The 15712-nt window shown below is 46.8% G+C and overlaps 1 protein-coding gene across 1 annotated transcript in view; it reads right to left on the bottom strand.

The window, feature by feature from the left end:
- Positions 1-15712, bottom strand: part of LOC109909643 (carboxypeptidase A6-like) — a 45878-nt gene that overhangs the window by 1763 nt on the left and 28403 nt on the right. Inside the window, exons 4-10 of the mRNA XM_031796944.1 lie at positions 11776-11890; positions 5129-5230; positions 4903-5007; positions 2349-2459; positions 2057-2147; positions 252-454; positions 57-141 (exon numbers count right to left, since the gene is read on the bottom strand). Coding sequence (XP_031652804.1) covers positions 57-141; positions 252-454; positions 2057-2147; positions 2349-2459; positions 4903-5007; positions 5129-5230; positions 11776-11890 — 812 coding nt within the window. The remainder of the gene's footprint in view (positions 1-56; positions 142-251; positions 455-2056; positions 2148-2348; positions 2460-4902; positions 5008-5128; positions 5231-11775; positions 11891-15712) is intronic.

The raw sequence follows: 15712 nt of genomic DNA on the forward strand, positions 1-15712 counted from the left end.
CAGTGTTCTGCTGAAGTAAGGTAATTATCAGGAAGTAGAGCGTATGTTTTACTCACACAGGGTGGTGGAGGCAGGTCCATATCTATACCTCACTCCATAGGCAGAGTACAGGGCAGTCACTGCATTGTGTGCAGCTGACTCCTGTAAGAGGGGTTAAACAATCATTACATTCCAATGATTTATTCAATTCCAATATGTGTTGCAACAACTTTGATTCATTGATTGATTGTGGTCACAGATCTGCCTCTCACCACACAGTTAAAGTTAGGGATGGTGGCGTATTTATAGGAGTAGGGGTAGAGCAACATTTGGGCGTAGGCGTGGATGGAGATGTAGGCCTTGACACGCTTCTTGTGCTTCCGCAGAAACTTGGCAACCGCCTTGACCTCCGGCTCGGACTCGGGGAAGGGTCCGCAGTACGTGTCATCACAGGGCTGGGAGGATGCACCCTCCTCTGGCAGGGGGAACAACAACAGGGAAGGTACTGTTACTTAGTATGATCATACAGTATTAAGGGGTGTACATACAGAGAGGATACACAAGTTTATACTGGAATTATACCCAAAACATTTTTTTATAGGATATTAGTATTGGGTTAGGTTTGATTTTATTTTATGTGACAATTTAAAATACATAAACGTTTTACACCAGGCAACAAATACATATACCACAAATTGCAGAGGATACCATACACAAAAATGTTGGAATGCCGCTGTTTCAGCTTCCTTATTTCAGTGCATTTGGTGTAAAGTAAGTTGCTCAGGGTGAGAGTGTCTGCCGTCTGCTAGATGACAAAATTGTTCATGGTAAATGGGAGGTACAACATCAGAAACGCACCAGGACATATTTTTATTCCACACAGCCTGTTGACATTTTATCAATTCAAAATGTTCTTGGGACCAACTGTCATACTGTTGCCTGCAATTGTTTTATACATGATAACTCACAAAATGGCCTCTCTCTCTTTCTCATAGCTTTGCAATATGCATGTATTCTATCCACAAATATACAAAACCCTCCAACTACAGTATGTCTCCTTGAATGGTGTAAATGAGTAATCCAAAAATAAATGTGAGAAACTCAATTTGGTGTAACCTGCTGATAGACAAGACTGAGCTGATCTAAGAGATTTGCTCGTGAGCAACAAGCAGCACCTCAAAACACTGGATCTAATTCATATTTGCATATACAAATCCAACAGGGAATGAGCCATGTCTATGTATAGTTCAAACAGCGTGATAAACAATATCCTAAATTAATTAACGGATTCAAATTAGACAGAAAATTACCCCTGGTATCGTCCAACATTGAGAGTCTATGATTGGTTCCCAGAAAAAAAACAAATGCTTCAGTAACCATTTGCCTATTGCCTATTCTCATAATTTGGGCCTCTTTTCATGCTATAGCTAGGGCCAAGAGTTCTTTCTGGTCAAGTTAAAGGTTAAAGGTCAAGGCAGTGGATCTTTTACTGTATTCTAGCCTGCATTTACAGCAGCTGGATAATCCAATGTACTGTAGCAGGTTTGATTTAAGGGCCCAGAGTTTTCCTGGTTAGGTCCCGTGGTCATATCTGCTACATGTGAGAATATCTTTAACACCAGCCTCTGTCTTGTACAGACCTTGGAGATAATTAGTATCACATGCTCTTTCTACATTACCCTGTTGCGCCCTTATATATTACCCTATATTAACCTTTCTCTCCTTCTCTTTTCTTGCTGTAAATATCTACCCTTTCTCATTTCAGATTCCAATTACCACACATGAAACCAACCTCCCTCCCTGAGTGAGGAATTACCAGCCCACCCCCCCAGAGGACCCCACCACCCCCAGCCCAGCACCACCAAAATCATATCAAACGGGTGGTGTCATCACCACACAAACATTTAATCCACAGCTTACACTAATTAAGCAGGCAGAGCGCCAGGAGACATCTCCCAACAGTATGGGAAGGAAAACCAGAGGACAGAGAGAGGAGACACACACACACACAGCACTGTGTCTCAAATAGTTTCATTATTGGGGCCTCCATAAAGGATAGATTAAAAAAGAAACTCACCACACCACTTGACTTTCCAGTTCCTGTTGGCGTCAACACCTCTGCAGTGGTACTTGGCGTTTTTGGACCTGGTTTTTCTCCAGAAACGATCCTGGGGGCAAAAATCATTACCACTGGCAACCATAGTCTGTCCAAATACAGTGCAAACAGTGACACAAAGTAGCTATGAAGATATTAATAACATGTCTCCTTAAATACATATGTTGTGTCAAATGCTAGCTAGGGCAGAGAGAGAGAGAGAGAGAGAGAGAGAGAGAGAGAGAGAGAGAGAGAGAGGGGTATTTGTAGCTACCGTAGTCCAGCTGAAGTGATATCCGTCAACGTTGAAGACAGGCATGATGTAGAAGTTGAGCTGGTTCATCAGTCGTCTCATCACAGAGTCATACTGGTAGGAATGCAGCGCCTACAACAACAACAGGTTTATAATACCATGACAGGTAACAGGATCACAATGAACCATAAGCTATATGTGTATTTCACCGGTCAGAATGCTTTCCAGTTGGTGAATAATAATTCATAATTAATAGTACTAAGGTAGTGTGGAGTGGGAATGGAGAATGTAGGCAGTAAGTGGTCACCTGTAGCTCAGTTGGTAGAGCATAGTGGGTTCGATTCCTGGGACCACCCATAAGTAAAAAATAACAATGCACAAGTCGGTTAGGATAAAAACGAACGCTACCTTCCTTCATACTGGACGCAGATACATAACAATCCCAAACTATCCCAAGAGTGGTCACACTCCATTGTATGTCTATACAATAATTGTTTGAGGGGACCAGTGGGGTAATGGCAGAGGATTAGCCAATGATAAGACACACCTGTGACTGAACAGTGTCACTGTGGTAGAGGGCTACTACAGACAGACAGACGTTACCCCAGGAGTGGGTTAATTGACACAGGCTCCAGTGGAGGATTGGCGAAAGCAGATTGTTGGTCAGGTAATGCTGTACCTTCACGGTAATCAGGCTCAGGCCAAGGTTAATCTGATTCTGTAGACTTGTAGAGAGACAGAGCTCTGCCCCCAAGTGGCCAAACTTAGATATTAACGCTACTTACCGCCACAGCACATTGGTCTTCTCCGTCATAAGAGTAACTCTCAATGTCTCTCAATACCCTCCTTGTACGCACTCATCTGGAGTTACATAACGCCCTGCTAGACATGCTATGGTCTATCAATGTTATAGTAGAGGTCTGGCATTTCAAGCTAGTTTGGGTGGATTCCATTTGACCTAATCATGTGTGACGCTTCACTCTCCCTGCTCTCTGTTGAAATGGTTGTAACGTTTCCAAACAGAGACAGGATACAACAGAGTACAGCCAGAAGTGTGTGTGTGTGTGTGTGTGTGTGTGTGTGTGTGTGTGTGTGTGTGTGTGTGTGTGTGTGTGTGTGTGTGTGTGTGTGTGTGTGTGTGTGTGTGTGGTAGTTATGATAGTTCCACTAATTATCTGAACTGCAGAGGATATTGATAAATCATGCTGGTGGTGATTGGATGCAACTGAACGTCCGGGGTGTGTTCAAGAGCCAAAGGTTACACAATGTTTCACATTGTTTTAATCTTGAACAGGCCCTCTGAAATGTCTACAACATTGTGCAATTACATTTGACAGATGTTCACTATGTTGACAAGAGAGTTTGACTGATGCATATAGTAGTGATTCAGCACCAGAGACAGACAGCCCCAGAGACAGATGGCAGCAGAGACAGGCGGCACCAGAGACAGACGGCACCAGAGACAGACGGCACCAGAGACAGACGACACCAGAGACAGACGGCACCAGAGACAGACAGCACCAGAGACAGACAGCACCAGACAGCACCAGAGACAGACAGCAGCAGACAGTACCAGAGACAGACAGCACCAGAGACAGACAGCAACAGACACAGCAGCAGAGACAGACAGCACCAGAGACAGACAGCTCCAGAGACAGACAGCACCAGACAGCACCAGAGACAGACAGCAACAGACAGTACCAGAGACAGACGGCACCAGAGACAGACAGCACCAGACACAGCAGCAGAGACAGACAGCACCAGAGACAGACGGCACCAGAGACAGACAGCACCAGAGACAGACAGCACCAGAGACAGACAGCACCACAGACAGCAGCAGAGACAGACAGCACCAGAGACAGACAGCAGCAGACAGCAGCAGAGACAGACAGGACCAGAGACAGACAGCACCAGATACAGACAGCACCAGAGACAGACAGCACCAGAGACAGCAGCAGAGACAGACAGCACCAGAGACAGAAAGCAGCAGACAGCAGCAGAGACAGACAGGACCAGAGACAGACAGCACCAGAGACAGACAGCACCAGAGACAGACAGCAGCAGAGACATACAGGACCAGAGACAGACAGCACCAGAGACAGACAGCAGCAGACAGCAGCAGAGACAGACAGGACCAGAGACAGACAGCACCAGATACAGACAGCACCAGACAGCACCAGAGACAGACAGCAGGCAGCAGCTTTCCCAGCTATTATTTTGGAGACGTTCAACAACCAAAGTGTTGTTTAGATAATTTGGATTGTGAAACTACTCACTTATGGACTCATTTGACTACAGAGCAACACAGGTTTAAAAAGGTTAAAACTCTCTTGCCTGCAGTAAGTAACAAAAATAATCAAAAATATTCCCTAATATTGAGATTCAGGTTTTTTTTACCATTCCTCTCCCTTAGGGAATGGTTTGTCCTGTGTCTGAACTTGTTTCAAGAGGTGCACAGCTCCCAGCCTCCAGGACCACAGTCCTGGACAAGTCTCATATTAGAAAGCAAGGTAAAAACAGCAGAGCAGACACTGCTTCCCTCAAGGACTTGTCAAGGCAGACGAAAGGAACTTACCTCTTTGACAAACCACTGACAGAAGGCTGGTCCGATCCACTCTCTGGCGTGGACCCCACAGTCTATCCACACAGCCTTCTTATAGGACCGTGTTCTCTTTCCTAGCTAACAAGACAGGACAACAGTCAGTTAACCAGCATAGTGTGTGTGTGTGTGTGTGTGTGTGTGTGTGTGTGTGTGTGTGTGTGTGTGTGTGTGTGTGTGTGTGTGTGTGTGTGTCTCCTACCTGAAGTATATAGAGGGGCCTGCCTTCATATGACCTCCCTATAGAGAACATGTCCACCAGGTGAGGATGGGTCCTGTTCATCTCAAACATCCAACTCTGGATCTGAGTAGAGAAACTCAAAAAGCTAAAAGACTCATGATATGGTCATTTAGCCATTAGAATGAGGATAACAAGGTACCAGGATGGGCCAGCCTATCAGATAACAAGGCACCAGGATAGGCCATCCTATAAAAGTAGGCCTTGCACATTTCACGCCAGGCAGCACGGCAGTAAATATTTGTTGTAGCTAATTCCATGGGGGAATCGACACACGCACACGCACACGCACGCACACACACACACACACACACACACACACACACACACACACACACACACACACACACACACACACACACACACTTATCCTGGAGCTGATAGCACGTAGGTCCCCCTTTTGGTAATATAACCATTCAATTCCTTCCATGTGTCTAAACACCCACTCAGTTACCCCTATGTTTTCCCTTAATCTAACACACTGAACTATACAGACCCTTAATCTAACACACTGAACTATACAGACCCTTAATCTAACCCACTGAACTATACAGACCCTTAATCTAACCCACTGAACTATACAGACCCTTAATCTAACACACTGAACTATACAGACCCTTAATCTAACACACTGAACTATACAGACCCTTAATCTAACCCACTGAACTATACAGACCCTTAATCTAACCCACTGAACTATACAGACCCTTAATCTAACCCACTGAACTATACAGACCCTTAATCTAACCCACTGAACTATACAGACCCTTAATCTAACCCACTGAACTATACAGACCCTTAATCTAACCCACTGAACTATACAGACCCTTAATCTAACCCACTGAACTATACAGACCCTTAATCTAACCCACTGAACTATACAGACCCTTAATCTAACCCACTGAACTATACAGACCCTTAATCTAACACACTGAACTATACAGACCCTTAATCTAACCCACTGAACTATACAGACCCTTAATCTAACACACTGAACTATACAGACCCTTAATCTAACACACTGAACTATACAGACCCTTAATCTAACCCACTGAACTATACAGACCCTTAATCTAACCCACTGAACTATACAGACCCTTAATCTAACACACTGAACTATACAGACCCTTAATCTAACCCACTGAACTATACAGACCCTTAATCTAACACACTGAACTATACAGACCCTTAATCTAACCCACTGAACTATACAGACCCTTAATCTAACCCACTGAACTATACAGACCCTTAATCTAACCCACTGAACTATACAGACCCTTAATCTAACCCACTGAACTATACAGACCCTTAATCTAACCCACTGAACTATACAGACCCTTAATCTAACCCACTGAACTATACAGACCCTTAATCTAACACACTGAACTATACAGACCCTTAATCTAACCCACTGAACTATACAGACCCTTAATCTAACCCACTGAACTATACAGACCCTTAATCTAACCCACTGAACTATACAGACCCTTAATCTAACCCACTGAACTATACAGACCCTTAATCTAACCCACTGAACTATACAGACCCTTAATCTAACCCACTGAACTATACAGACCCTTAATCTAACCCACTGAACTATACAGACCCTTAATCTAACCCACTGAACTATACAGACCCTTAATCTAACCCACTGAACTATACAGACCCTTAATCTAACCCACTGAACTATACAGACCCTTAATCTAACCCACTGAACTATACAGACCCTTAATCTAACCCACTGAACTATACAGACCCTTAATCTAACCCACTGAACTATACAGACCCTTAATCTAACAGCCCTGGACGAAGGTAGTGGAAAGTATTTCCCCCTCTCTAGAATGGTGTGTGGAGAACAGTGTGGCCATGCTACATACAAATGATGAATGTAAAGGGATGTTTTTGGCCCACTTCAAAAGGTTCAAGATGTATCACATTAGAGACTTAAGATATGAAATGTGCTTGACAGGGCTCTAGCTCCCCTAGCTCCACAATGAAATAGGGTGCAGGCCAGGCAGCAAGCTGTTAGCCAGCCTGCCAGCTTAGTGGAGTCTGCCACTAGCACAGTCAGTGTAGTCAGCTCAGCTATCCCCATTGAGACCATGTCTGTGCCTCGACCTAGGTTGGGCAAAACTAAACATGGCGGTGTTCGCCTTAGCAATCTCACTAAAATAAAGATCTCCTCCATTCCTGCCACTATTGAAAGAGATTGTGATACCTCACATCTCAAAATAGGGCTACTTAATGTTAGATCCCTCATTTCAAAGGCAGTTATAGTCAATGAACTAATCACTGATCATAATCTTGATGTGATTGGCCTGACTGAAACATGACTTAAGCCTGATGAATTTACTGTGTTAAATGAGGCCTCACCTCCTGGTTACACTAGTGACGATACCCGCCGTGCATCCCGCAAAGGCGGAGGTGTTGCTAACATTTACGATAGCAAATGTTAAATTACAAAAAAAAAAAAAATGTATTTTGAGCATCTAAAGTCATGAAATCTATGCAGCCTACCCAATCACTTTTTATAGCTACTGTTTACAGGCCTCCTGGGCCACATACAGCGTTCTTCACTGAGTTCCCTGAATTCCTATCAGACCTTGTAGTCATAGCAGATAATATTCAAATTATGGTGACTTTAATATTCACATGGAAAAGTCCACAGACCCACTCCAAAAGGCTTTCGGAGCCATCATCGACTCAGTGGGTTTTGTCCAACATGTCTCTGGACCCACTCACTGTCACAGTCATACGCTGGACCTAGTTTTGTCCCATGGAATAAATGTTGTGGATCTTAATGTTTTTCCTCATAATCCTGGACTATCGGACCACCATTTTATTACGTTTGCAATTGCAACAAATAATCTGCTCAGACCCCAACCAAGGAACATCAAAAGTCGTGCTATAAATTCACAGACAACACAAAGATTCCTTGATGTCCTTCCAGATTCCCTCTGTCTACCCAAGGATGCCAGAAGACAAAAATCAGTTAACCACCTAACTGAGGAACTCAATTTAACCTTGCGCAATACCCTAGATGCAGTTGCACCCCTAAAAACTCAAAACATTTCTCATAAGAAACTAGCTCCCTGGTACACAGAAAATACCCGAGCTCTGAAGCAGAAAATTGGAACGGAAATGGCGCCACACCAAACTGGAAGTCTTCTGACTAGCTTGGAAAGACAGTACCGTGCAGTACCGAAGAGCCCTTACTGCTGCTCGATCATCCTATTTTTCTAACTTAATTGAGGAAAATAAGAACAATCCGAAATTCCTTTTTGATACTGTCGCAAAGCTAACTAAAAAGCAGCATTCCCCAAGAGAGGATGACTTTCACTTTAGCAGTAATAAATTCATTAACTTCTTTGAGGAAAAGATCATGATCATCAGAAAGCAAATTACGGACTCCTCTTTAAATCTGCGTTTTCCTCCAATGCTCAGTTGTCCTGAGACTGCACAACTCTGCCAGGACCTAGGATCAAGAGAGACACTCAAGTGTATTAGTACTATATCTCTTGACACAATGATGAAAATAATCATGGCCTCTAAACCTTCAAGCTGCATACTGGACCCTATTCCCACTAAACTACTGAAAGAGCTGCTTCCTGTGCTTGGCCATCTTATGTTGAACATAATAAATGGCTCTCTATCCACCGGATGTGTACCAAACTCACTAAAAGTGGCAGTATTAAAGCCTCACTTGAAAAAGCCAAACCTTGACCCAGAAAAAATTTAAAACTATCGGCCTATATCGAATCTTCTATTCCTCTCTAAAATTTTGGAAAAAGCTGTTGCGTAGCAACTCACTGCCTTCCTGAAGACAAACAATGTATACGAAATGCTTCAGTCTGGTTTTAGACCCCATCATAGCACTGAGACTGCACTTGTGAAGGTGGTAAAGGACCTTTTTAATGGCGTTAGACCGAGGCTTGGCATCTGTCCTCGTGCGCCAAGACCTTAGTGCTGCTTTTGATACCATCGATCACCACATTCTTTTGGAGAGATTGGAAACCCAAATTGGTCTACACGGACAAGTTATGGCCTGGTTTAGATCTTATCTGTCGGAAAGATAGCAATTTGTCTCTGTGAATGGTTTGTCCTCTGACAAATCAACTGTACATTTCGGTGTTCCTCAAGGTTCCATTTTAGGACCACTATTGATTTCGCTATATATTTTACCTCTAGGGGATGTCATACAAAAACATAATGTTAACTTTCACTGCTATGCGGATGACACACAGCTGTACATTTCAATGAAACATGGTGAAACCCCAAAATTGCCCTCCCTAGAAGCCTGTGTTTCAGACATAAGGAAGTGGATGGCTGCAATCTTTCTACTTTTAAACTCGGACAAAACAGAGATGCTTGTTCTAGGTCCCAAGAAACAAAGAGATCTTCCGTTGAATCTGACAATTAATCTTGATGGTTGTACAGTTGTCTCAAATAAAACTGTGAAGGACCTCGGCATTACTCTGGACCCTGATCTCTCTTTTGACGAACATATCAAGACTGTTTCAAGGACAGCTTTTTTCCATCTACATAACATTGCACAAATCAGAAACTTTCTGTCCAAAAATTATGCAGGAAAAAAAATCCATGCTTTTGTTACTTCTAGGTTAGACTACTGCAATGCTCTACTTTCCGGCTACCCGGATAAAAGCACTAAATAAACTTCAGTTAGTGCTAAATACGGCTGCTAGAATCCTGACTAGAACAAAAAAAATTGATCATATTACTCCAGTGCTAGCTTCCCTACACTGGCTTCCTGTTAAGGCAAGGGCTGATTTCAAGGTTTTACTGCTAACCTACAAAGCATTACATGGGCTTGCTCCTACCTATCTTTCCGATTTGGTCCTGCCGTACATACCTACACGTACGCTACGGTCACAAGACGCAGGCCTCCTAATTGTCCCTAGAATGTCTAAGCAAACAGCTGGAGGCAGGGCCTACCCATGTGAGAGACTCAGATTCGGTCTCAACCTTTAAGTCTTTACTGAAGACTCACCTCTTCAGTAGGTCATATGATTGAGTGTAGTCTGGCCCAGGAGTGTGAAGGTGAACGGAAAGGCTCTGGAGCAACGAACCGCCCTTGCTGTCTCTGCCTGGCCGGTTCCCCTCTCTCCACTGGGATTCTCTGCCTCTAACCCTATTACAGCGGCTTAGTCACTGGCTTACTGGTGCTCTTCCATGCCGTCCCTAGGAGGGGTGCGTCACTTGAGTGGGTTGAGTCGCTGACGTGCTCTTCCTGTCTGGGTTGGCGCCCCCCCTTGGGTTGTGCAGTGGAGGAGATCTTTGTGGGCTATACTCTGCCTTGTCTCAGAATGGTAAGTTGGTGGTTGAAGATTTCCTTCTAGTGGTGTGGGGGCTGTGCTTTGGCAAAGTGGGTGGGGTTACATCCTGCCTGTTTGGCCCTGTGCCCTATCATCGGATGGGGCCACAGTGTCTCCTGACCCCTCCTGTCTCAGCCTCCAGTATTTATGCTGCAGTAGTTTATGTGTCGGTTGGCTAGGGTCATTCTGTTATATCTGGAGTATTTCTCCTGTCTTATCCTGTGTCCTGTGTGAATTTAAGTATGATCTCTCTAATTCTCTCTTTCTCTCTTTCTTTTTCTCTCTCGGAGGACCTGAGCCCTAGGACCATGCCTCAGGACTACCTGGCATGATGACCCCTTGCTGTCCCCAGTCCACCTGGCCGTGCTGCTGCTCCAGTTTCAACTGTTCTGCCTGTGGCTATGGAACCCTGACCTGTTCCCCCTGGACGTGCTACCTTTCCCAGACCTGCTGTTTACAACTCTCTAGAGACAGCAGGAGCGGTAGAGATACTCTCAATGATTGGCTATGAAAAGCCAACTGCCATTTGCTTCTGAGGTGCTGACTTGTTGCACCCTCGACAACTACTGTGATTATTATATTTTGACCATGCTGGTCATTTATGAACATTTGAACATCTTGGCCATGTTCTGTTATAATCTCCACCCGGCACAGCCAGAAGAGGACTGGCCACCCCTCATAGCCTGGTTCCTCTCTAGGTTTCTTCCTAGGTTTTGGCCTTTCTAGGGAGTTTTTCCTAGCCACCGTGCTTCTACACCTGGATTGCTTGCTGTTTGGGGTTTTAGGCTGGGTTTCTGTACAGAACTTTGATATATCAGCTGATGTAAGAAGGGCTATATAAATACATTTGATTTGATTTGAATACTGAAACCAACTGATACGGTCTGCCTTCTGTATAAATGTATGAGCAGTGTAAATCGTAGATCATTGATGTGTGTGTGTGTGTGTGTGTGTGTGTGTGTATGCGTGCGTCTCAGCCCTGTGAGTGTGTATGTGTGTGTGAGGATGGGTTCAACGCTGTGTAATGATGGGTTGGTGAAGGCAGTTGGAAAGGCTCCCTGGTTCCCCCTATCTCACAGTGGAATGCATTCGGGCCGTGACAATGGGGATCATAGATTCAACATTCAGGAAGCTGGATGCAAATGCACACATCTCATAGACTCCAGGTTTCTCTAGAGAAATAAACAGCAAAGAGCTGTGGGTTTGGGGTGAAAAGTGTGTGTGTGTGTGTGTGTGTGTGTGTGTGTGTGTGTGTGTATGTGTGTGTCTCCCACCTACCTCCTCCAGAGAGTGGTACACCTCATAGTCATATTGGGATTCAGACCTCCTCTTGCGGGAAGAACGATGTCCCGTCTGCTTTTCAATATCCTTCTGAAGGTTAGATATGTACACCCTGTGGCGAGAGGAGCATCAGTGTGTTTTAGGGTCATGTTAAAAAAATAAAAACATTTTAGTCTTGATGATCTTCCTCTTATCATAACTTTGTATATTCAAGTAAGAAAACTAAGCTGAGAGACCAGTGACTTTGTCCTTGTGAGGAGAGACAGCGTGTCCTTGCGTGGAGAGACAGCGCATCCTTGCGTGGAGAGACAGCGCGTCCTTGCGTGGAGAGACGGTGCGTCCTTGCGTGGAGAGACAACGCGTCCTAGCGTGGAGAGACAGCGCATCCTTGTGTGGAGAGACAGCGCGTCCTTGTGTGGAGAGACAGCACATCCTTGTGTGGAGAGACAGCGCGTCCTTGTGTGGAGAGACAGCGCGTCCGTGCGTGGAGAGACAACGCGTCCTTGCGTGGAGAGACAACGCGTCCTTGTGTGGAGAGACAGCGCGTCCTTGCGTGGAGAGACAACGCGTCCTAGTGTGGAGAGACAGCGCGTCCTTGTGTGGAGAGACAGAGCGTCCTTGTGTGGAGAGACAGCGCGTCCTTGTGTGGAGAGACAACGCGTCCTTGCGTGGAGAGACAGCGCGTCCTTGCGTGGAGAGACAGCGCATCCTTGTGTGGAGAGACAGCGTGGAGAGACAGCGCGTCCTTGCGTGGAGAGACAGCACATCCTTGCGTGGAGAGACAGCGTGGAGAGACAGCGTGGAGAGACAGCGCGTCCTTGCGTGGAGAGACAGCGTGGAGAGACAGCATGTCCTTGTGTGGAGAGACAGCGTGGAGAGACAACGCGTCCTAGCGTGGAGAGACAGCGTGGAGAGACAGCGTGGAGAGACAGCGTGGAGAGACGGCGTGGAGAGACAGCGTGTCCGTGCGTGGAGAGACAGCGTGTCCTTGCGTGGAGAGACAGCACATCCTTGTGTGGAGAGACAGCGTGTCCTTGCGTGGAGAGACAGCGTGGAGAGACAGCGCATCCTTGCGTGTAGAGACAGCGTGGAGAGACAGCGTAGAGAGACAGCGCGTCCTTGCGTGGAGAGACAGCGCATCCTTGTGTGGAGAGACAGCGTGGAGAGACAGTGCATCCTTGCGTGGAGAGACAGCACATCCTTGCGTGGAGAGACAGCGAGGAGAGACAGCGCGTCCTTGTGTGGAGAGAGAGAGCGTGGAGAGATAACGCGTCCTAGCATGGAGAGACAGCGTGGAGAGACAGCGTGGAGAGACAGCGTGGAGAGACAGCGCATCCTTGCGTGTAGAGACAGCGTGGAGAGACAGCGTAGAGAGACAGCGCGTCCTTGCGTGGAGAGACAGCGCATCCTTGTGTGGAGAGACAGCGTGGAGAGACAGTGCATCCTTGCGTGGAGAGACAGCACATCCTTGCGTGGAGAGACAGCGTGGAGAGACAGCGCGTCCTTGTGTGGAGAGAGAGAGCGTGGAGAGATAACGCGTCCTAGCATGGAGAGACAGCGTGGAGAGACAGCGTGGAGAGACAGCGTGGAGAGACAGCGTGGAGAGACAGCGTGGAGAGACAGCGCATCCTTGCGTGTAGAGACAGCGTGGAGAGACAGCGTAGAGAGACAGCGCGTCCTTGCGTGGAGAGACAGCGCATCCTTGTGTGGAGAGACAGCGTGGAGAGACAGTGCATCCTTGCGTGGAGAGACAGCACATCCTTGCGTGGAGAGACAGCGAGGAGAGACAGTGCGTCCTTGCGTGGAGAGACAGCGTGGAGAGACAGCGTGGAGAGACAGCGCGTCCTTGTGTGGAGAGAGAGAGCGTGGAGAGATAACGCGTCCTAGCATGGAGAGACAGCGTGGAGAGACAGCGTGGAGAGACAGCGTGGAGAGACAGCGTGGAGAGACAGCGTGTCCGTGCGTGGAGAGACAGCGCGTCCTTGCGTGGAGAGACAGCACATCCTTGTGTGGAGAGACAGCGTGTCCTTGCGTGGAGAGACAGCGCGTCCTTATGTGGAGAGACAGCGCGTCCTTGCGTGGAGAGACAGCGCGTCCTTGCGTGGAGAGACAGCGCGTCCTTGCGTGGAGAGACAGCTCATCCTTGTGTGGAGAGACAGTGCGTCCTTGCGTGGAGAGACAGCCAATCATTGTGGGGAGAGACAGCGCGTCCTTGTGTGGAGAGACAGCGCGTCCTAGCGTGGAGAGACAGTGTGTCCTAGCGTGGAGAGACAGCGTGTCCTAGCTTGGAGACACAGCGTGTCCTAGCGTGGAGAGACAGCGTGTCCTAGCGTGGAGAGACAGTGTGTCCTATTATGGAGAGACAGCGTGTCCGTGTGTGGAGAGACAGCGTATCCTTGCGTCGAGAGACAGCGCGTCCTTGTGTGGACAGACAGCGCGTCCTTGTGTGGACAGACAGCACGTCCTTGTGTGGAGAGACAGCGCATCCTTGTGTGGAGAGACAGCTCATCCTTGTGTGGAGAGACAGCGCATCCTTGTGTGGAGAGACAGCTCGTCCTTGTGTGGAGAGACAGCGCGTCCTAGCGTGGAGAGACAGTGTGTCCTAGCGTGGAGAGACAGCGTGTCCGAGCATGGAGAGACAGTGTGTCCTAGCATGGAGAGACAGCGTGTCCTAGCGTGGAGATACAGCGTGTCCTAGCGTGGAGAGACCGCGTGTCCTAGCGTGGAGAGACAGCATGTCCTAGTGTGGAGAGACACTTATTTGGTCAAAACTATTCTCATAACATCAGGAAAGGCTACATCTGTCATTGACATTCTTTGAGAAAACTTTTCTCTTCACAAATGAGATGAGAGTAGTTTTGTCATAGTCTAGCTCAGCTAACATTGACCCCAGGATGACAAAACAGAAAAATGTGGGCATAAATCAAAGTGTTTGAATGCATGACATTTTATGAATAACTACATACAATTGTATTTCCCAGCTAAGATGCGGGATTTTAGTCCCCTCTCATGTGAACCCATCACCCATAGCTTTTTTCATCTAACACAAATTATCCCCCAAACGCTCTCAGACTGTAAATACTGAAACCCATCACCCCACCAGCCTCAGATCTCTATGGCTCCCCGGCCCATACTGAGGAAATATACATCTATGAATAGTCAAAGCAAGGAGAGATGAGAGAGCAAGAGAGCGTGAGAGAGAGTGAGCGAGAGAGAGAGCAAGAGAGAGAGAGCAAGAGGAGAGTGAGAGAGAAAGAGAGAGCGAGAGTGAGAGAGAACAAGAGAGAGCGAGCAAGAAAGAAAGAGAACGAGTAAGAGAGCGAGACAGCGAGCAAGAGAGAGAGAGCGAGAGAAAGAGGAGCAAGCAAGAGAAAGAGAGAGCAAGAGAAAGAGAGAGCAAGAGAAAGAGCAAGAGGAGAGAGAGAGAGAGAGAAAGAGAAAGAGCAAGAGGAGAGAGAGAGAGAGAGAGAGAGAGAGAGAGAGAGAGAGAGAGAGAGAGAGAGAGAGAGAAAGAGGAGAGAGAAAGAGGAGAGAGAGAGAGAGAGGAGAGAGAAAGAGAGAAAGAGAGAACAAGAGAGAACAAGAGAGAGCGAGAGAGGAGAGAGAAAGAGAGAACAAGAGAGAGCAAGAGAGAGAGAGAGAGCGAGAGAGAGCAAGAGAGAGAGAGAGGAGAGAGCCAGAGAGAGAGCCAGAGAGAGCCAGAGAGCGAGAGCCAGAGAGCGAGAGCCAGAGCCAGACAGAGCCAGAAAGAGAGAGAGAGCCAGAGAGAGATCCAGAGAGAGAGAGCCAGAGAAAGGGTATGCTGGGTATGTACATAGTCAATGGTAGGCTTCGAGGGGACTCCTATGGTAGATACACCTATAGCTCATCTCTTGGCAGTAGTACTGTAGACTACTTTATCACTGACCTCAACCCAGAGTCTCTCAGAGCGTTC

Source organism: Oncorhynchus kisutch, linkage group LG18, assembly GCF_002021735.2.
Source record: "Oncorhynchus kisutch isolate 150728-3 linkage group LG18, Okis_V2, whole genome shotgun sequence".
Lineage (NCBI taxonomy): Eukaryota > Metazoa > Chordata > Actinopteri > Salmoniformes > Salmonidae > Oncorhynchus > Oncorhynchus kisutch.